The 23620-nt window shown below is 45.7% G+C and overlaps 1 protein-coding gene across 1 annotated transcript in view; it reads left to right on the forward strand.

Moving 5' to 3' along the window:
- tenm4 (teneurin transmembrane protein 4) overlaps positions 1-23620 on the forward strand; it is a 716895-nt gene that overhangs the window by 193403 nt on the left and 499872 nt on the right. The window contains exon 3 of the mRNA XM_064985425.1: positions 2478-2777. Coding sequence (XP_064841497.1) covers positions 2478-2777 — 300 coding nt within the window. The remainder of the gene's footprint in view (positions 1-2477; positions 2778-23620) is intronic.

The raw sequence follows: 23620 nt of genomic DNA on the forward strand, positions 1-23620 counted from the left end.
GTTCTGTTATTCGATATGGTTGTTGACGCTCATGTAGCAGTGCACGGTAACCAAAAACAATATAATGAAGGCTCTTGCCTGCTCACGACATTCCCCACATCACATCCTTACAACAACAATCAACCCCCATGAGAGGATTCTATTCAGGGCAAAGAAGTGATTCGATTATTATGATTATTATTATTATTATGATTATAATTTTTATAATACGGAAAGTATTCAGACCCTTTAATTTTTTCCAAATTTTTTTCCAAGTTACAACCTTATTCTAAAATGGATGAAATGATTTGTTTTCCTCATCAATCTACACACAATACCCCGTAATGACAAAGAAAAAAAAACAGGCTTTTATAAATGTTTGCAAATTTATAAAAAAAATGTAAAAACGGAAATATATTTACGTCGGTATTCAGACCCTTTGCTATGAGACTTAAAATTGATCTCAGGTGCATCCTGTTTCCATTGATCATCCTTGAGATGTTTCTACTACTTGATTGGAGTCTACCTGTGGTAAATTCAATATGATTGGACATGATTTAGAAAGGGACACACCTGTCTATATAAGGTCCCACAGTTGACAAGTGCATGTCAGAGCAACATCCAAGCCATCAGGTAGAAGGAATTGTCCGTAGAGCTCCGAGACAGGATTGTGTCGAGGCACAGATCTGGTGAAGGGTACCAAAACATTTCCGCAGCATTGAAGGTCCCCAAGAACACAGTGGCCTCCATCATTCTTAAATGGAAGAAGTTTGGAACCACCCAGACTCTTCCGAGAGCTGGCCTGCCCGGACAAACTGAGCAATCAGGGGAGAAGGGCCTTGGTCAGGGAGGTGACCAACAAGCCGATGGTCACTCTGACAGAGTTCCAGAGTTCTTTGTGGAGGTGGGAGAACCTTCCTGATGGACAACCATCTCTGTAGCACTCCACCAATCAGACATTTATGGTAGAGTAACCAGACGGAAGCCACTCCTCAGTAAAAGGCACATGACAGCCTGCTTGGAGTTTGCCAAAAGGCACCTAAAGGACTCTCAGACCATGAGAAACAAGATTCTCTGGTCTATTGAAACCAAGATTGAACTCTTCGGCCTGAATGCCAAGCGTCACATCTGGAGGAAACCTGGCACCATCCCTAAGGTGAAGCATGGTGGTGGCAGCATCATGCTGTGGGAATGTTTTTCAGCGGCAAGGACTGGGAGACTAGTTAGGATCGAGGGAAGGTGAATGAGCAAAGTATGGAGAGATCCTTGATGAAAACCTGCTCAGGACCTCAGACTGGGCGAAGGTTTACCTTCCAGGGACCTTAAAATAGCTGTGCAGCGACTCTCCCCATCCAACCTGACAGAGCTTGAGGATCTGCAGAGAAGATTGGGAGAAACTACAGGTGTACCAAGCGTGTAGCATCATACCGAAGAAGACTCAAGACTTTAATTGCTGCTAAAAGTGCTTAGCCAATGTACTGAATTAAGGGTCTGAATACTTCTGTAAATGTGATATTTCTGTTGTTTATTAGATTTCTAAAAACCCGTTTTCGCTTTGTCATTATGGGGTATTGAGTGCAAATTGATGAGGGGAAAAAATGATTTAATCCATTTTAGAACAAGGCTGTAACGTAACGACATGTGGCTAAATAGGGGTCTGAATACCTTCCAAGTGAGCTGTATATATTCCTGTCACAATTTACGAGTGTTGCATTTGGAAACCTGAAAGACTTAGTGCATTTCTTGTTAGTTTGATTTCAAGAAGTCTGTAGGGGTTAGGACGGCTGTAGGGGTTAGGACGGCTGTAGGGGTTAGGACGGCTGTAGGGGTTAGGACGGCTGTAGGGGTTAGGACGGCCGTAGGGGTTAGGACGGCCGTAGGGGTTAGGACGGCCGTAGGGGTTAGGACGGCCGTAGGGGTTAGGACGGCCGTAGGGGTTAGGACGGCCGTAGGGGTTAGGACGGCCGTAGGGGTTAGGACGGCCGTAGGGGTTAGGACGGCCGTAGGGGTTAGGACGGCCGTAGGGGTTAGGACGGCAGTAGGGGGAGATAAGGAGGGACCTATATCTGATGTCTTATGACCTTCTCGGGTCTGCATCCCAAATGGCACCCTATTCCCTATATCGTGCCCCTATCGGCCCTGGTCAAAAATAGTGCACCATGTAGAGAATCGGGTGCCATTTGGGCCACAGCTGTAATGAGCAGAGCGGTGACCTGAGAACATCTGATCGTAAAGCCTTTGCCACACTGTGGATGTTAAATGTATAGGAAGGAGTAGCCGTGGATGCAGCGTAAGTCTGTGTAACTACAGCATTATGTAGGCTCTTACTGTCCCATTCCCCTCTCTGATGTTGCACAATGTTATGGACCTCACAGTACACCATCTTGTCTGTATTGTACTGATTAATTGCAAATGTGGATACATTTTTCTCTTCTCTTTCTATCTTTCTGTCTGTTTGTGTCTGTCTGTCTGTGTCTATTGTACCTGTCCTCCTCCAGGAGCAGATTTCTCTCTCAGAGACCTAGGTTTCGGGGATCCTCTCCCTCCTCACGTGGCATCATACCGTGACGACCTGGGTCTTGGTTCTGGTGGTGGTTTGGGCATGGGTCTGCCTCACCGTGACTACTCTGTGAGCATGTGCTCGGACGCCGACACGGAGCCGGACGGGGTCATGTCCCCGGAGCACGCTGTTAGACTGTGGGGTCGCAACACCAAGTCAGGACGCAGCTCCTGCCTGTCCAGCAGGGCCAACTCTAATCTGACACTCACAGACACCGAGCATGAGAACACTGAGAACGGTAGGGACCTGAAGCTTTCAACTTTGTCTTATAGGATAACCACTTTTGTGTCTTGTTGCTTTACCTACTTATTAGATGTATGGGAAATGGATGTATTGCTGAACATGAAAGCACCGAGAATGGTAAGGCTGCTTCACGTTTAGGACCTTAATGAACTGGATATTATACCTTGAATAGAACTGGATAGAACTGGATATTATACCTTGAATATAACTGGATAGAACTGGATATTATACCTCGAATAGAACTGGATAGAACTGGATATTATACCTTGGATAGAACTGGATAGAACTGGATATTATACCTTGGATATAACTGGATAGAACTGGATATTATACCTTGAATATAACTGGATAGAACTGGATAGAACTGGATATTATACCTTGAATATAACTGGATAGAACTGGATATTATACATTGGATAGAACTGGATATTATACCTTGGATATAACTGGATAGAACTGGATATTATACCTTGAATATCACTGGATAGAACTGGATATTATACCTTGAATATAACTGGATAGAACTGGATATTATACCTCGAATAGAACTGGATAGAACTGGATAGAACTGGATATTATAGCTTGGATAGAACTGGATATTATACCTTGGATATAACTGGATAGAACTGGATATTATACCTTGGATATAACTGGATAGAACTGGATATTATACCTTGGATATAACTGGATAGAACTGGATATTATACCTCGAATATAACTGGATAGAACTGGATATTATACCTCGAATAGAACTGGATAGAACTGGATATTATACCTTGGATAGAACTGGATAGAACTGGATATTATACCTTGTATAGAACTGGATAGAACTGGATATTATACCTTGGATAGAACTGGATAGAACTGGATATTATACCTTGGATAGAACTGGATAGAACTGGATATTATAACTTGGATAGAACTGGATAGAACTGGATATTATACCTTGGATAGAACTGCATAGAACTGGATATTATACCTTGGATACAACTGGATAGAACTGGATATTATACCTTGGATAGAACTGGATAGAACTGGATATTATAACTTGGATAGAACTGGATATTATACCTTGGATAGAACTGGATAGAACTGGATATTACACCTTGGATAGAACTGGATATTATACCTTGGATAGAACTGGATAGAACTGGATATTATACCTTGGATAGAACTGGATATTATACCTTGGATAGAACTGGATATTATGCCTTGAATAGAACTGGATAGAACTGGATATTATACCTTGGATAGAACTGGATAGAACTGGATATTATACCTTGGATAGAACTGGATAGAACTGGATATTATACCTTGGATAGAACTGGATAGAACTGGATATTATACCTTGGATAGAACTGGATAGAACTGGATATTATACCTTGGATAGAACTGGATAGAACTGTATATTATACCTTGGATAGAAGTGGATAGAACTGGATATTACACCTTGGATAGAACTGGATATTATACCTTGGATAGAACTGGATAGAACTGGATATTACACCTTGGATAGAACTGGATATTATACCTTGGATAGAACTGGATAGAACTGGATAGAACCTGATATTATACCTTCGATAGAACTGGATGTACCGTGTGTGCACATACTACTACATAGGATCCATTAGATATACTGAACTACTACCCACTTAACAGGTGTGGAATATCAATAATCTGATTCAACAGCATGATCATTCCACAGGTGCACTTTGTGCTGTGGACAATGAAAGTATGCAGTTTTGCCACACAACACAATGCCACAGATGTCTCAAGTTTTGAGAGAGCGTGCAATTGGCATGCTGACTGCAGGAATGTCCTTCAGAGCTGTTGGCATAGAATTTAATGTTTATTTATCTACCAATAAGCCGCCTCCAATGTCGTTTTAGAGAATTTGGCAGTACGTCCAACCGGCCTCACAACCGCACACCATGTGTACTGAGTCGTGTGGGCGAGAAGTTTGTTGACGTCAAATTGTGAGCAGAGTGCCCCATGGTGGCGGTGGGGTTATGGTATGGGCAGACACAAGCTACGGACAACGAACGTAATTGCGTTTTATCGATTGGCAATTTGAATGCACAAAAATACTGCAATGTAATCCTGAGGCCCATTGTGAGGCCCATTGTGAGGCCCATTGTGAGGCCCATTGTGAGGCCCATTGTGAGGCCCATTGTGAGGCCCATTGTGAGGCCCATTGTGAGGCCCATTGTGAGGTCAACATTGTGAGGTCAACATTGTGAGGCCTATTGTGAGGCCCATTGTGAGGCCCATTGTGAGGCCCATTGTGAGGCCCATTGTGAAGCCCATTGTGAGGCCCATTGTGAGGCCCATTGTGAGGCCCATTGTGAGTCCCATTGTGAGGCCCATTGTGAGGCCCATTGTGAGGCCCATTGTGAAGCCCATTGTGAGGCCCATTGTGAGGCCCATTGTGATGCCCATTGTGAGGCCCATTGTGAAGCCCATTGTGAGGCCCATTGTGAGGCCCATTGTGAGGCCCATTGTGAGGCCCATTGTGAGGCCAATGGGCCTCAGGATCCTATTCCAGTATTTTTGTGCATTCAAATTGCCAATCGATGAAAGGCAATTATGTTCGTTGTCCTTAGTTTATGCCTGCCCATACCAATTTTTTTTAAAGGTATCTCTAACCAACAGATGCATATCTGTACTCCCAGGTCATGTGAAATCCATAGATTAGGTCCTAATGTATTTATTTCAGTTGGCTGATTTCCTTTATATGAAGTGTAACTCAGTAAAATCAATGAAATTGTTACATGTTGTGTTTATATTTGTGTTCAGTGTAGGTCGATGTCATAGGGGAAGGCACAGGGGGTCAAAGGGTAATTACAGCCATCTGAATGGGGCGCAGCACAGTCAAAGGTCACACAGTTTAGGGGAGATAACAGCAGCGTCGTATAGCTCTTGTTAATGTGCTGCCTCTTAACCTACTACATACCGGATCAATGTGTGTTTAGTGTTGATGGGTTAAAATCTGAATTATGTAGTGATGAATTATTCTCGAACTCAATGCTGCTTCCTCTTCTTCTTAACTCTCTGCCCTCTAAAAATATGTATTGAATTGGCATTGTGCCACATTGTCCTTGAGATCAGCAAGACTCAAGAGAGACTCATTTACATATTGAGACTTCTTATTAATTGTTGAATAATTTATTAGGTAGTGATACTCTATGGCATTTACCCTGGTATGCAACTACATCATTTTTAAGATGAAAGTGACGGCCATTTCCTTTTTGTGCAGTGTTTCTCTTAGGTTGTAAGCTGCCCGACTGATACAATTCTATCTCTGTTTTCCTCAACCTAAAATAATTTGGATTTGGGTCGCCCTTGTAATTGTGCCCTGCTTGGAAAATAATCCATGGGGGTCACTGTGCTATTTGTCCACCAGGAGACAGACCTATTACAGTCTGACCGGAGTGTACGACCCAGGAGACAGACCTATTACAGTCTGACCGGAGTGTACGACCCAGGAGACAGACCTATTACAGTCTGACCGGAGTGTACGACCCAGGAGACAGACCTATTACAGTCTGACCAGAGAGTACGACCCAGGAGACAGACCTATTACAGTCTGACCGGAGTGTACGACCCAGGAGACAGACCTATTACAGTCTGACCGGAGTGTACGACCCAGGAGACAGACCTATTACAGTCTGACCAGAGAGTACGACCCAGGAGACAGACCTATTACAGTCTGACCAGAGAGTACGACCCAGGAGACAGACCTATTACAGTCTGACCAGAGAGTACGACCCAGGAGACAGACCTATTACAGTCTGACCGGAGTGTACGACCCAGGAGACAGACCTATTACAGTCTGACCGGAGTGTACAACCCAGGAGACAGACCTATTACAGTCTGACCGAAGTGTACGACCCAGGAGACAGACCTATTACAGTCTGACCGGAGTGTACGACCCAGGAGACAGACCTATTACAGCCTGACCGGAGTGTACAACCCAGGAGACAGACCTATTACAGTCTGACCGGAGTGTACCGGATGAATCATGAAAGGTTCCTTTAATATCTGTTTATAAACTTTAGAGAAGAAAATGTCTCTGAGAAAAGAAAGTCCTTGAGTGTTTGACCTCCAGAACTGATATTAAACCTTAATGACATGATATGGTAATAAAGTAATAGCCATATCATATTCTCTTCTGTGACACAGTGACTGGCCGCATCCCAAACGCCACCCTGTTAATGGCACCCTGTTGGCTGTTGCCTACACAGGGCACCCATAGGGCTCTGGTCCAAATTAGTGCACTAAAACAAGGGAATTAGGGTGCCATAGGGCTCTGGTCCAAAGTAGTGCACTATAAAGGCGAATAGGGTGCCATTTGGGACGTACCGATAGTGGGGATTAATATGACGTGGTGGTTATGAGGCGTGTACGAGTGGACACGGATGACTAGGCTCGGCGCGTGGCAGCTTGGTGACAGAGGCAGAAAAAGACAGGAAGGGATGCAGCTTTTCTCTTATCTTAACCCTCTTATCCATCTTATCCATCTTAACCCTCTTAACCCTCTTATCCATCTCAACCCTCTTAATCCTCTTAACCATCTCATCCATCTTAACCATCTCATCCATCTTAACCATCTTAACCATATTAACCATCTTAACCATCTCATCCATCTCATTCATCTCAACCCTCTTTTAACCATCTCAACCATCTAAACCATCTCATCCATCTTAACCATCGCAACCATCTTAACCATCTCATTCATCTTAACCATCTTAACCATCTTAACCATCTCATCCATCTTATCCATCTTAACCATCTTAACCATCTTATCCATCTTAACCATCTTAACCATCTCATCCATCTTAACCATCTTAACCATCGCAACCATCTAAACCATCTCATCCATCTTAACCATCTTAACCATCTCATCCATCTTAACCATCTTAACCATCTCATCCATCTTATCCATCTTAACCATCTTATGCATCTTAACCATCTTAACCATCTCATCCATCTTATCCATCTCTCCAGCTCTCCGTTTTTCTGCCTGCATCCGAAAGGGCACCTTTGTTCCCTATATAGTGCTCTACTGTTGACCATGGGCTCTGGTGCACTCTATATAGGGAACAAGGTGCCGTTGGGGACTCAATCTCTGTCTCTCTGAGGCTTGACGCTGCTAAATTGCCCCCCAGGGCCCAGTGAGTCTCTCTGCTAGCATAGAAGTTAATTGCGCTCTGGGAAAGTGTCAAGATGAAGCATGTCAAGTCTGAACATGATTAAGCCTGTGTGGGCTTTGGAAGCATCCAGCACAGTACAGACTGTCTGGTTGAGCCTGTGTGGGCTGTGGAAGCATCCAGCACAGTACTGACTGTCTGGTTGATCCTGTGTGGGCTTTGGAAGCATCCAGCACAGTACTGACTGTCTGGTTGAGCCTGTGTGGGCTGTGGAAGCATCCAGCACAGTACTGACTGTCTGGTTGAGCCTGTGTGGGCTTTGGAAGCATCCAGCACAGTACTGACTGTCTGGTTGAGCCTGTGTGGGCTTTGGAAGCATCCAGCACAGTACTGACTGTCTGGTTGAGCCTGTGTGGGCTGTGGAAGCATCCAGCACAATACTGACTGTCTGGTTGAGCCTGTGTGGGCTGTGGAAGCATCCAGCACAGTACTGACGGTCTGGTTGATCCTGTGTGGGCTTTGGAAGCATCCAGCACAGTACTGACTGTCTGGTTGAGCCTGTGTGGGCTGTGGAAGCATCCAGCACAGTACTGACTGTCTGGTTGATCCTGTGTGGGCTGTGGAAGCATCCAGCACAGTACTGACTGTCTGGTTGATCCTGTGTGGGCTGTGGAAGCATCCAGCACAATACTGACTGTCTGGTTGAGCCTGTGTGGGCTTTGGAAGCATCCAGCACAGTACTGACTGTCTGGTTGAGCCTGTGTGGGTTGTGGAAGCATCCAGCACAGTACTGACTGTCTGGTTGAGCCTGTGTGGGCTGTGGAAGCATCCAGCACAGTACTGACTGTCTGGTTGAGCCTGTGTGGGCTGTGGAAGCATCCAGCACAATACTGACTGTCTGAAGAAAGCTTTCTTCTTTGTCTCCTACTACTTATGGAAAAGTGCTCAAAATAGCCCACGGTGACATCACTTGCTAGTAACAGATGACATTCATATGGGGGCGGCAGGGTAGCCTAGTGGTTAGAGGAGGCAGGGTAGCCTAGTGGTTAGAGTGTAGAGGAGGTAGGTAGCCTAGTGGTTAGAGTGTAGAGGTGGCAGGTAGCCTAGTGGTTAGAGTGTAGAGGTGGCAGGTAGCCTAGTGGTTAGAGTGTAGAGGTGTCAGGTAGCCTAGTGGTTTGAGTGTAGAGGTGGCAGGTAGCCTAGTGGTTAGAGTGTAGAGGTGTCAGGGTAGCCTAGTGGTTAGAGTGTAGAGGTGGCAGGGTAGCCTAGTGGTTAGAGTGTATAGGTGGCAGGGTAGCCTAGTGGTTAGAGTGTAGAGGTGGCAGGGTAGCCTAGTGGTTAGAGTGTAGAGGTGGCAGGGTAGCCTAGTGGTTAGAGTGTAGAGGTGGCAGGGTAGCCTAGTGGTTAGAGTGTAGAGGCTTAGAGTGTAGAGGTGGCAGGGTAGCCTAGTGGTTAGAGTGTATAGGTGGCAGGGTAGCCTAGTGGTTAGAGTGTAGAGGCGGCAGGGTAGCCTAGTGGTTAGAGTGTAGAGGTGGCAGGGTAGCCTAGTGGTTAGAGTGTAGCGGTGGCAGGGTAGCCTAGTGGTTAGAGTGTAGAGGCTTAGAGTGTAGAGGTGGCAGGGTAGCCTAGTGGTTAGAGTGTATAGGTGGCAGGGTAGCCTAGTGGTTAGAGTGTAGAGGCGGCAGGGTAGCCTAGTGGTTAGAGTGTAGAGGTGGCAGGGTAGCCTAGTGGTTAGAGTGTAGAGGTGGCAGGGTAGCCTAGTGGTTAGAGCATTTGACTAGTACCCGGAAGGTTGCAAGTTCAAACCCCCGAGCTGACAAGGTACAGTTAACCCACTGTTCCTAATCCGTCATTGAAAATAAGAATTTGTTCTTAACTGACTTGCCTGGTTAAATAAAGGAAAAATAAAAAATATTCTGACTATCTCTGAAACTCACTTAGATAAAACCGTTGATACAGTCGTACCAATACAAGGCTATAACATCTACCGAAAAGACAGAAATGCCAAAGGTGGAGGTGTTGCTGTTTATATTCAGAACCACATTACTGTAAAGCTTAGAGAGGATCTCATGTTAAATACTGTTGTGGTAATATGGCTACAGGTTCATCTGCCTCACCTAAAGACCATTACTGTGGGAAGCTGCTATAGACCACCAAGTGCTAACAGTCAGTATCTGGATAATGTTAAATACTGTTGTAGTAATATGGCTACAGGTTCATCTGCCTCACCTAAAGTCCATTCGGGTGGGAACCTGCTATAGACCACCAAGTGCTATAACAGTCAGTATCTGGATAACGTGTGTGAAAAGCTTGATAATGTATGTGATATCAACAGAGGTATATTTTCTGGGTGATTTTAATATTGACTGGCTTTCATCAAGCGGCCCACTCAAGAAAATGCTTCAAACTGTAACCAGTGTCTGCAACCTGGTTCATCAGGCAACCTACCAGTGTCTGCAACCTGGTTCATCAGGCAACCTACCAGTGTCTGCAACCTGGTTCATCAGGCAACCTACCAGTGTCTGCAACCTGGTTCATCAGGCAACCTACCAGTCACTGCAACCTGGTTCATCAGGCAACCTACCAGTGTCTGCAACCTGGTTCATCAGGCAACCTACCAGTGTCTGCAACCTGGTTCATCAGGCAACCTACCAGTGTCTGCAACCTGGTTCATCAGGCAACCTACCAGTGTCTGCAACCTGGTTCATCAGTCAACCTACCAGTCACTGCAACCTGGTTCATCAGGCAACCTACCAGTCACTGCAACCTGGTTCATCAGGCAACCTACCAGTGTCTGCAACCTGGTTCATCAGGCAACCTACCAGTGTCTGCAACCTGGTTCATCAGGCAACCTACCAGTGTCTGCAACCTGGTTCATCAGGCAACCTACCAGTCACTGCAACCTGGTTCATCAGGCAACCTACCAGTGTCTGCAACCTGGTTCATCAGGCAACCTACCAGTCACTGCAACCTGGTTCATCAGGCAACCTACCAGTCACTGCAACCTGGTTCATCAGGCAACCTACCAGTGTCTGCAACCTGGTTCATCAGGCAACCTACCAGTCACTGCAACCTGGTTCATCAGGCAACCTACCAGTGTCTGCAACCTGGTTCATCAGGCAACCTACCAGTCACTGCAACCTGGTTCATCAGGCAACCTACCAGTCACTGCAACCTGGTTCATCAGGCAACCTACCAGTGTCTGCAACCTGGTTCATCAGGCAACCTACCAGTCACTGCAACCTGGTTCATCAGGCAACCTACCAGTCACTGCAACCTGGTTCATCAGGCAACCTACCAGTCACTGCAACCTGGTTCATCAGGCAACCTACCAGTGTCTGCAACCTGGTTCATCAGGCAACCTACCAGTGTCTGCAACCTGGTTCATCAGGCAACCTACCAGTGTCTGCAACCTGGTTCATCAGGCAACCTACCAGTGTCTGCAACCTGGTTCATCAGGCAACCTACCAGTGTCTGCAACCTGGTTCATCAGGCAACCTACCAGTGTCTGCAACCTGGTTCATCAGGCAACCTACCAGTCACTGCAACCTGGTTCATCAGGCAACCTACCAGTGTCTGCAACCTGGTTCATCAGGCAACCTACCAGTGTCTGCAACCTGGTTCATCAGTCAACCTACCAGTGTCTGCAACCTGCTTCATCAGGCAACCTACCAGTCACTGCAACCTGGTTCATCAGGCAACCTACCAGTGTCTGCAACCTGGTTCATCAGGCAACCTACCAGTGTCTGCAACCTGGTTCATCAGGCAACCTACCAGTGTCTGCAACCTGGTTCATCAGGCAACCTACCAGTGTCTGCAACCTGGTTCATCAGGCAACCTACCAGTGTCTGCAACCTGGTTCATCAGGCAACCTACCAGTCACTGCAACCTGGTTCATCAGGCAACCTACCAGTGTCTGCAACCTGGTTCATCAGGCAACCTACCAGTCACTGCAACCTGGTTCATCAGTCAACCTACCAGTGTCTGCAACCTGGTTCATCAGGCAACCTACCAGTGTCTGCAACCTGGTTCATCAGTCAACCTACCAGTGTCTGCAACCTGGTTCATCAGGCAACCTACCAGTCACTGCAACCTGGTTCATCAGGCAACCTACCAGTGTCTGCAACCTGGTTCATCAGTCAACCTACCAGTGTCTGCAACCTGGTTCATCAGGCAACCTACCAGTCACTGCAACCTGGTTCATCAGTCAACCTACCAGTCACTGCAACCTGGTTCATCAGTCAACCTACCAGTCACTGCAACCTGGTTCATCAGGCAACCTACCAGTCACTGCAACCTGGTTCATCAGGCAACCTACCAGGGTAGTTACAAACAGCACAGAAATGAAATCATCAACATGTATTGATCACATATTTACTAAATGCTGCAGAAATTAGCTTTAAAGCAGTATACAAATCCATCGGATGTAGTGATCACAATATAGTAGCCATGTCTAGGAAAACCACAGTTCCAAAGGCTGGGCCTAATATAGTGTATAAGAGGTCAGGCTGGGCCTAATATAGTGTATAACAGGTCAGGCTGGGCCTAATATAGTGTATAAGAGGTCAGGCTGGGCCTAATATAGTGTATAAGAGGTCAGGCTGGGCCTAATATAGTGTATAAGAGGTCAGGGTGGGCCTAATATAGTGTATAAGAGGTCAGGCTGGGCCTAATATAGTGTATAAGAGGTCAGGCTGGGCCTAATATAGTGTATAAGAGGTCAGGCTGGGCCTAATATAGTGTATAAGAGGTCAGGCTGGGCCTAATATAGTGTATAAATCAAATCAAATCAAATTTTATTTGTCACATACACATGGTTAGCAGATGTTAATGCGAGTGTAGCGAAATGCTTGTGCTTCTAGTTCCGACAATGCAGTAATAACCAACAAGTAATCTAACTAACAATTCCTAATCTACTGTCTTATACACAGTGTAAGGGGATAAAGAGGTCTTTAGAGGTCATACATATGATGTAAAGAATATATGTTGGTCTGTGGTGTGTAATGAGGAGCAACCAGACGCTGCTGGTCTGTGGTGAGTAATGAGGAGCAACCAGACGCTGCTGGTCTGTGGTGTGTAATGAGGAGCAACCAGACGCTGCTGGTCTGTGGTGTGTAATGAGGAGCAACCAGACTCTGCCGGTCTGTGGTGTGTAATGGGGACCAACCAGACGCTGCTGGTCTGTGGTGTGTAATGAGGAGCAACCAGACGCTGCTGGTCTGTGGTGTGTAATGAGGAGCAACCATACGCTGCTGGTCTGTGGTGTGTAATGGGGACCAACCAGACGCTGCTGGTCTGTGGTGTGTAATGAGGAGCAACCAGACGCTGCTGGTATGTGGTGAGTAATGAGGAGCAACCAGACACTGCTGGTCTGTGGTGTGTAATGAGGAGCAACCAGACGCTGCTGGTCTGTGGTGTGTAATGGGGACCAACCAGACGCTGCTGGTCTATGGTGTGTAATGAGGAGCAACCAGACGCTGCTGGTCTGTGGTGTGTAATGAGGAGCAACCAGACGCTGCTGGTCTGTGGTGTGTAATGGGGAGCAACCAGACGCTGCTGGTCTGTGGTGTGTAATGAGGAGCAACCAGACGCTGCTGGTCTGTGGTGTGTAATGATGAGCAACCAGACGCTGCACTTGACACATTTATGAAATTGCTTATTCCAGTTACTAATAGACACGCACCCATTAAGAAAAGGACTGTAAAAACTGTTAAATCCCCTTGGATTGATGAGGAATTAAACATTGTGTGGTTGAGAAGGAAGAGGCAAAATGAATGGCAAATAAGTCTGGCTGCACAACCGATTGGCAAACGTCCTGCAAACAGAGAAATCATGTGACCAAACTGAATAAAAATAAGAAACTACACTATGAAACAGAGATGAATGATAGTTAAAAGCTTTGGAGCATCTTCAATAAAATTTTCAGAAAAAGGGCAAACTCATCTCCATCATTCATTGAATCAGATGGCTCATTCATCACAAAACTAACTGATATCGCCAACTACTTTAATGAGTTTTCATTGGCAAGATTAGCAAATTTAGGCATGACATGCCAGCAACAAACGCTGACACTACACATCCAAGTATAACTGACCAAATTATAAAAGACAAGAATTGTTATTTTAAATTCTGTAAAGTTAGTGTGGAAGAGGTGAAAAAATATATAGTTGTTTATCAACAATGACATGCCACTGGGGTCTGACAACTTGGATGGAAAATGACTGAGGATGATAGAGGATGGTATGACCACTCCTATTTGTCACATCTTCAATCGAAGCCTACTAGAAAGTGTGTTCCCTCAGGTCTGGAGGGAAGCAGAAGTCATTCCTATACCTAAGAATAGTAAAGCCCCCTTTACTGGCTCAAACAGCCCACCAATCAGCCTGTTACCAACCCTTAGTAAACTTGGTGTTTGACCAGATACAATGCTATTTCACAATAAACAAATTGACGACAAACGTTCAGCATGCTTATAGCGAAGGACACTCAACAAGCAGCACTTACACAAATGACTGATGATTGGCTGAGAGAATTTGATTATTTAAAAGATTGTGGTGGCTGTTTTGTTAGACTTCAGTGCGGCTTTTGACATTATCGATGCTAGTCTGCTGCTGGAAAAACGTATGTGTAATGGCTTTACACCCCCTGCTATATTGTGGATAAAGAGTTACCTGTCTAACAGAACACAGAGACTGTTCTTTAATGGAAGCCTCTGCAACATAATCCAGGTAGAAATCAGGAAATCCCCAGGGCAGCTGTCTAGGCCCCTTACTTTTTTCAATCCTTACTAACTACATGCCACTGGCTTTGAGTATGCGGATGACTCAACACTATACTCTTCATCTACTACAGCGGCTGAAATGACTGCAACACTCAACAAAGAGCTGCAGTTAGTTTCAGAATGGGAGGCAAGGAATAAGTTAGTCGTAAATATTTCTAAAACTAAAAGCATTGTATTTGGGACAAATCATTCACTAAACCCCAAACCTTAACTAAAACTGGTAATGATTAATGTGGAAATTGAGCAAGTTGAGGTGACTAAACTGCTTGGAGTAACCCTGGTTGGAGTAACCCTGGTTGGAGTAACCCTGGTTGGAGTAACCCTGGATGGTAAACTGTCATGGTCAAAATATATTGATACAACAGTAGCTAAGATGGGGAGAAGTCTGTCCATAATAAAGCCCTGCTCTACCTTCTTAACAGCACTATCAACAAGGCAGGTCCTACAGGCCCTAGTTTCTACCTTCTTTACAACACTATCAACAAGGCAGGTCCTACAGGCCCTAGTTTCTACCTTCTTAACAACACTGTCAACAAGGCAAGTCCTACAGGCCCTGGTTTCTACCTTCTTAACAACACTATCAACAAGGCAGGTCCTACAGGCCCTAGTTTCCACCTTCTTAACAACACTATCAACAAGGCAGGTCCTACAGGCTCTAGTTTCCACCTTCTTAACAGCACTATCAACAAGGCAGGTCCTACAGGCTCTAGTTTCTACCTTCTTAACAACACTATCAACAAGGCAGGTCCTACAGGCCCTAGTTTCTATCTTGACAACACGATCAACAAGGCAGGTCCTACAGGCCCTAGTTTCTATCTTAACAACACGATCAACAAGGCAGGTCCTACGGGCCCTAGTTTTGTCACACCTGGACTACTGTTCAGTTGTGTGGTCAGGTGCCACAAAAAAGGTTCAGAACAGGGCAGCACGGCTGGTCCTTGGATGAACACAGAGAGCTAATATTAATAATATGCATGTCAATCTCTCCTGGTTCAAAGTGAAGGAGAGATTGACTTCATCACTACTTGTATTTATGAGAGGTATTGACATGTTGAATGCACCGAGTTGTCTGTCTGAACTACTGGCACACAGCTCAGACACCCATGCATACCCCACAAGACATGCCACAGTCCCCAAGTCCAGAACAGACCATAGGAGATGCACAGTACTACATAGAGCCATGACTACATGGAACTCTATTCCACAGTGCTACATAGAGCCATGACTACATGGAACTCTATTCCACAGTACTACATAGAGCCATGACTACATGGAACTCTATTCCACAGTACTACATAGAGCCATGACTACATGGAACTCTATTCCACAGTACTACATAGAGCCATGACTACATGGAACTCTATTCCACAGTACTACATAGAGCCATGACTACATGGAACTCTATTCCACAGTACCACATAGAGCCATGACTACATGGAACTCTATTCCACAGTACCACATAGAGCCATGACTACATGGAACTCTATTCCACAGTACTACATAGAGCCATGACTACATGGAACTCTATTCCACAGAACTACATAGAGCCATGACTACATGGAACTCTATTCCACAGTACTACATAGAGCCATGGCTACATGGAACTCTATTCCACAGTACTACATAGAGCCATGACTACATGGAACTCTATTCCACAGTACTACATAGAGCCATGACTACATGGAACTCTATTCCACAGTACTACAAAGAGCCATGACTACAAGGAACTCTATTCCACAGTACTACATAGAGCCATGACTACATGAAACTCTATTCCACAGTACTACAAAGAGCCATGACTACATGGAACTCTATTCCACAGTACCACATAGAGCCATGACTACATGGAACTCTATTCCACAGTACTACATAGAGCCATGACTACATGTAACTCTATTCCACAGTACTACATAGAGCCATGACTACATGGAACTCTTTTCCACAGTACTACATAGAGCCATGACTACATGGAACTCTATTCCACAGTACTACATAGAGCCATGACTACATGGAACTCTATTCCACAGTACCACATAGAGCCATGACTACATGGAACTCTATTCCACAGTACCACATAGAGCCATGACTACATGGAACACTATTCCACAGTACTACATAGAGCCATGACTACATGGAACTCTATTCCACAATACTACATAGAGCCATGACTACATGGAACTCTATTCCACAGTACTACATAGAGCCATGACTACATGAACTCTATTCCACAGTACTACATAGAGCCATGACTACATGTACCTCTATTCCAGAACTCTATTCCACAGTACTACATAGAGCCATGGCTACATGGAACTCTATTCCACAGTACTACATAGAGCCATGACTACATGGAACTCTATTCCACAGTACTACATAGAGCCATGACTACATGGAACTCTATTCCACAGTACTACATAGAGCCATGACTACATGGAACTCTATTCCACAGTACTACATAGAGCCATGACTACATGGAACTCTATTCCACAGTACTACATAGAGCCATGACTACATGGAACTCTATTCCACAGTACTACATAGAGCCATGACTACTTGGAACTCTATTCCACAGTACTACATAGAGCCATGACTACATGGAACTCTATTCCACAGTACTACATAGAGCCATGACTACAGGGAACTCTATTCCACAGTACTACATAGAGCCATGACTACAGGGAACTCTATTCCACAGTACTACATAGAGCCATGACTACATGTACCTCTATTCCACAGTACTACATAGAGCCATGACTACATGGAACTCTATTCCACAGTACTACATAGAGCCATGACTACATGGAACTCTATTCCACAGTACTACATAGAGCCATGACTATATGGAACTCTATTCCACTGTACTACATAGAGCCATGACTACATGGAACTCTATTCCACAGTACTACATAGAGCCATGACTACATGGAACTCTATTCCACAGTACTACATAGAGCCATGACTACATGGAACTCTATTCCACAGTACTACATAGAGCCATGACTTCATGGAACTCTATTCCACAGTACTACATAGAGCCATGACTACATGGAACTCTATTCCACAGTACTACATAGAGCCATGACTACATGGAACTCTATTCCACAGTACTACATAGAGCCATGACTACATGGAACTCTATTCCACAGTACTACATAGAGCCATGACTTCATGGAACTCTATTCCACAGTACTACATAGAGCCATGACTACATGGAACTCTATTCCACAGTACTACATAGAGCCATGACTTCATGGAACTCTATTCCACAATACACTTTATGGAACAGCGGGGACTGTGAAGAGACACAAACATAGACAGAGACACACACACACACACACACACACACACACACACACACACACACACACACACACACACACACACACACACACACACACACACACACACACACACACACACACACACATGGATGTAGTACTGTAGATATGTGGTGGAGTAAGGGCCTGAGAGCACATAGTGTGTTGTGAAATCTGTGAATGTATTGTCATGTTTTTAACATTTTATAAACTGCCTTAATTTTGCTGGACACCAGGAAGAGTAGCTGCTGTCTTGCAAGTTATTTGGTTATTTAGAAATGAATTGCTAAAATAAATTGTTACTTGTGTTGCATACTGTGCAGCGCTGAACAGCAATAGTTTACAATACCTTAGCTAATGACTTGGTCCTGTCCTTTTACATGAAATTAGATTTTCAGACATTTAGGTCACAGTACTAGCAGCACTAGGTCACAGTACTAGCAGCACTAGGTCACAGTACTAGCAGCACTAGGTCACAGTACTAGCAGCACTAGGTCACAGCACTAGCAGCACTAGGTCACAGTACTAGCAGCACTAGGTCACAGCACTAGCAGCACTAGGTCACAGCACTAGCAGCACTAGGTCACAGTACTAGCAGCACTAGGTCACAGCACTAACAGCACTAGGTCACAGCATTAGGTCACAGCACTAGGTCACAGCACTAGGTCACAGTACTAGCAGCACTAGGTCACAGCACTAGCAGCACTAGGTCACAGCATTAGGTCACAGCACTAGGTCACAGTACTAGGTCACAGTACTAGCAGCACTAGGTCACAGTACTAGGTCACAGCACTAGGTCACAGCACTAGCAGCACTAGGTCACAGCATTAGGTCACAGCACTAGGTCACAGTACTAGGTCACAGTACTAGCAGCACCAGGTCACAGTACTAGGTCACAGCACTAGGTCACAGTACTAGGTCACAGTACTAGCAGCACTAGGTCACAGTACTAGGTCACAGCACTAGGTCACAGTACTAGCAGCACTAGGTCACAGTACTAGCAGCACTAGGTCACAGCACTAGCAGCACTAGGTCACAGCACTAGCAGCACTAGGTCACAGCACTAGCAGCACTAGGTCACAGCACTAGCAGCACTAGGTCACAGCACTAGCAGCACTAGGTCACAGTATTAGCAGCACTAGGTCACAGTACTAGGTCACAGCACTAGCAGCACTAGGTCACAGCACTAGCAGCACTAGGTCACAGCACTAGCAGCACTAGGTCACAGCACTAGCAGCACTAGGTCACAGCACTAGCAGCACTAGGTCACAGTACTAGCAGCACTAGGTCACAGTACTAGGTCACAGCACTAGCAGCACTAGGTCACAGCACTAGCAGCACTAGGTCACAGCACTAACAGCACTAGGTCACAGCACTAGGTCACAGAACTAGCAGCACTAGGTCACAGCACTAGCAGCACTAGGTCACAGCACTAGCAGCACTAGGTCACAGCACTAGGTCACAGCACTAGCAGCACTAGGTCACAGTACTAGCAGCACTAGGTCACAGCACTAGGTCACAGCACTAGCAGCACTAGGTCACAGCACTAGCAGCACTAGGTCACAGCACTAGCAGCACTAGGTCACAGTACTAGCAGCACTAGGTCACAGCACTAACAGCACTAGGTCACAGCACTAGGTCACAGCACTAGGTCACAGCACTAGGTCACAGCACTAGGTCACATCACTAGGTCACAGCACTAGCAGCACTAGGTCACAGCACTAGCAGCACTAGGTCACAGCACTAGCAGCACTAGGTCACAGCACTAGGTCACAGCACTAGCAGCACTAGGTCACAGCACTAGGTCACAGCACTAACATCACTAGGTCACAGCACTAACAGCACTAGGTCACAGCACTAGGTCACAGCACTAGGTCACAGCACTAGGTCACAGCACTAGCAGCACTAGGTCACAGCACTAGGTCACAGCACTAGCAGCACTAGGTCACAGCACTAGGTCACAGCACTAGCAGCACTAGGTCACAGCACTAGGTCACAGCACTAGGTCACAGTACTAGCAGCACTAGGTCACAGCACTAGCAGCACTAGGTCACAGCACTAGGTCACAGTACTAGCAGCACTAGGTCACAGCACTAGCAGCACTAGGTCACAGTACTAGGTCACAGCACTAGGTCACAGTACTAGCAGCACTAGGTCACAGCACTAGCAGCACTAGGTCACAGCACTAGGTCACAGCACTAGCAGCATTAGGTCACAGCACTAGCAGCACTAGGTCACAGCACTAGCAGCACTAGGTCACAGCACTAGCAGCACTAGGTCACAGCACTAGGTCACAGCACTAGGTCACAGTACTAGCAGCACTAGGTCACAGCACTAGGTCACAGCACTAGCAGCATTAGGTCACAGCACTAGGTCACAGCACTAGCAGCACTAGGTCACAGCACTAGCAGGGTTAAACCTCTCCGTTTCATGTATAGTCACAGGGCTGATTTAGTGACGGTTGTTCTTCTCTGGATCCTCCAGAACACCGGACACAGTTTAGCGACTCATCAAGGAGCCTTGCTGCAACATTGTAATTGGTGCAGAACAGCCCTGCAGAGAGCCATGTTGATAGATTAGCAATTTCGAGTGGTTCTGAGTCATGAATGCTGATTGGCTGAAAGTCATGGTATATCAGACTGTATACCACGGGGTTGACAAAACATGTATTTCTACTGCTCTATTTACATTGGTAACCAGTTTATAACAGCAATAAGGCACCTTGGGTGTTTGGCCACACCCCCTCTGGCCTTATTGCTTATTAATTAGCTTGTGATTTGACCAGACAGGACTCCTGCCAGGGCATCCCATTCACCCTGAATGACTCAGAGTAATGGGACAGCTAGCCAGCCAGCCAGTTAGTCACTCACTCACTCACTCACTCACTCACTCACTCACTCACTCACTCACTCACTCACTCATTCAGCCAGTCCTCTGCTTCATTTCCAGAGAGAACATGGAAATTTGGAACTATAATGTGGAACCTGGATCTATAATGTGGAACCTGGAACTGGAATGTGGAACCTGGAACTGGAATGTGGAACCTGGAACTGGAATGTGGAATCTGGAACTAGAATGTGGAACCTGGAACTGGAATGTGGAACCTGGAACTGGAACCTGAACTATAATCTGGAATGTGGATCCTGGAACTGGAATGTGGAACCTGAACTATAATGAGGAATCTGGAACTATAATGTGGAACCTGGAACTAGAATTTAGAATGTGGAACCTGGAATGTGGAACCTGGAACTGGAATGTATGTCTATTATACATAATGCAGCTGGATCCCCCTGCATGGGTGTTAGGAGGAGACAGTGTTTCAGATTGTATGTAGGCCTGTCCTATTCACCAAGCCAGCAGCAGTAGCAGCCCTACTAGCATCACACTCTATTTGTCTGTAGGAAACTAGACCTGCTTCTAAATGGCTTTCTATTCCAGTCAGTCAAGCAGAACGATGACTTGCGTTTGCCATTTAATCTAGTAATGCCTAATAACATACATTTCATATATGGCAAGTTAATTAAAATCCATTGAGCTGCTTTGCTTGCGTGTGATTTAATCTCCTTAAATCAACAAACCGTTTACTTTCCCTCTAATGTATTCAAGCCTGAGACCCCTCTACCTCTACATGTGACCAACCTGACCCTGCTGAATTGAAGCCTGAGACCCCTCTACCTCTCTACATGTTTGGTGGAGGAGGAATAATGGTCAGGGTCTATTTTTCATGGTTCAGGCCCCTTAATTCCAGTAAAGAGAAATCTTAACACTACTGCATACAATAACATTATAGACGATTCTGGGCTACGAACAATGTGGCAACATTTTTGGGAAGGCCCTTTCCTGTTTCAGCATGACAATGGCCCCGTGCACAAAGCGAGGTCCATACAGAAATGGTTTGTCAAGATCAGTGTGGAAGAGCTTGACTGGCCTGCACAGAGCCCTGACCTCAACCCCATCGAACACCTTTGTGATGAATTGGAACACCGACTGCGAGCCAGGATGCAAGTCCCCGCAGCATCGTTCCATCATCTAGTGGAAAGCCTTCCCAGAAGAGTGGAGGCTGTTATAGCAGCATCGTTCCATCATCTAGTGGAAAGCCTTCCCAGGAGAGTGGAGGCTGTTATAGCAAAATCGTTCCATCATCTAGTGGAAAGCCTTCCCAGGAGAGTGGAGGCTGTTATAGCAGCATCGTTCCATCATCTAGTGGAAAGCCTTCCCAGAAGAGTGGAGGCTGTTATAGCAGCATCGTTCCATCATCTAGTGGAAAGCCTTCCCAGAAGAGTGGAGGCTGTTATAGCAGCATTGTTCCATCATCTAGTGGAAAGCCTTCCCAGAAGATTGGAGGCTGTCATAGCAGCAATGTTCCTACATCTAGTGGAAAGCCTTCCCAGAAGAGTGGAGGCTGTTATAGCAGCAATGTTCCAACATCTAGTGGAAAGCCTTCCCAGAAGAGTGGAGGCTGTTATAGCATCAATGTTCCTACATCTAGTGGAAAGCCTTCCCAGAAGAGTGGAGGCTGTTATAGCAGCAATGTTCCAACATCTAGTGGAAAGCCTTCCCAGAAGAGTGGAGGCTGTTATAGCAGCAATGTTCCAACATCTAGTGGAAAGCCTTCCCAGAAGAGTGGAGGCTGTTATAGCAGTAATGTTCCAACATCTAGTAGAAAGCCTTCCCAGAAGAGTGGAGGCTGTTATAGCAGCAATGTTCCATCATCTAGTGGAAAGCCTTCCCAGAAGAGTGGAGGCTGTTATAGCAGCAATGTTCCATCATCTAGTGGAAAGCCTTCCCAGAAGAGTGGAGACTGTTATAGCAGCAACGTTCCAACATCTAGTGGAAAGCCTTCCCAGCAGAGTGGAGGCTGTTATAGCAGTAACGTTCCAACATCTAGTGGAAAGCCTTCCCAGAAGAGTGGAGGCTGTTATAGCAGCAACGTTCCAACATCTCGTGGAAAGCCTTCCCAGAAGAGTGGAGGCTGTTATAGCAGCATCGTTCCATCATCTAGTGGAAAGCCTTCCCAGAAGAGTGGAGGCTGTCATAGCAGCAATGTTCCTACATCTAGTGGAAAGCCTTCCCAGAAGAGTGGAGGCTGTTATAGCAGCAATGTTCCAACATCTAGTGGAAAGCCTTCCCAGAAGAGTGGAGGCTGTTATAGCAGCAATGTTCCATCATCTAGTGGAAAGCCTTCCCAGAAGAGTGGAGGCTGTTATAGCAGCAATGTTCCAACATCTAGTGGAAAGCCTTCCCAGAAGAGTGGAGGCTGTTATAGCAGCAATGTTCCTACATCTAGTGGAAAGCCTTCCCAGAAGAGTGGAGGCTGTTATAGCAGCAATTTTCCAACATCTAGTGGAAATCCTTCCCAGAAGAGTGGAGGCTGTTAAAGCAGCAATGTTCCAACATCTAGTGGAAAGCCTTCCCAGAAGAGTGGAGGCTGTTATAGCAGTAATGTTCCAACATCTATTAGAAAGCCTTCCCAGAAGAGTGGAGGCTGTTATAGCAGCAATGTTCCAACATCTAGTGGAAAGCCTTCCCAGAAGAGTGGAGGCTGTTATAGCAGCAATGTTCCAACATCTAGTGGAAAGCCTTCCCAGAA

This window comes from Oncorhynchus masou, chromosome 13 (genome assembly GCF_036934945.1).
Source record: "Oncorhynchus masou masou isolate Uvic2021 chromosome 13, UVic_Omas_1.1, whole genome shotgun sequence".
In the NCBI taxonomy this organism is placed as follows: Eukaryota; Metazoa; Chordata; class Actinopteri; order Salmoniformes; family Salmonidae; genus Oncorhynchus; species Oncorhynchus masou.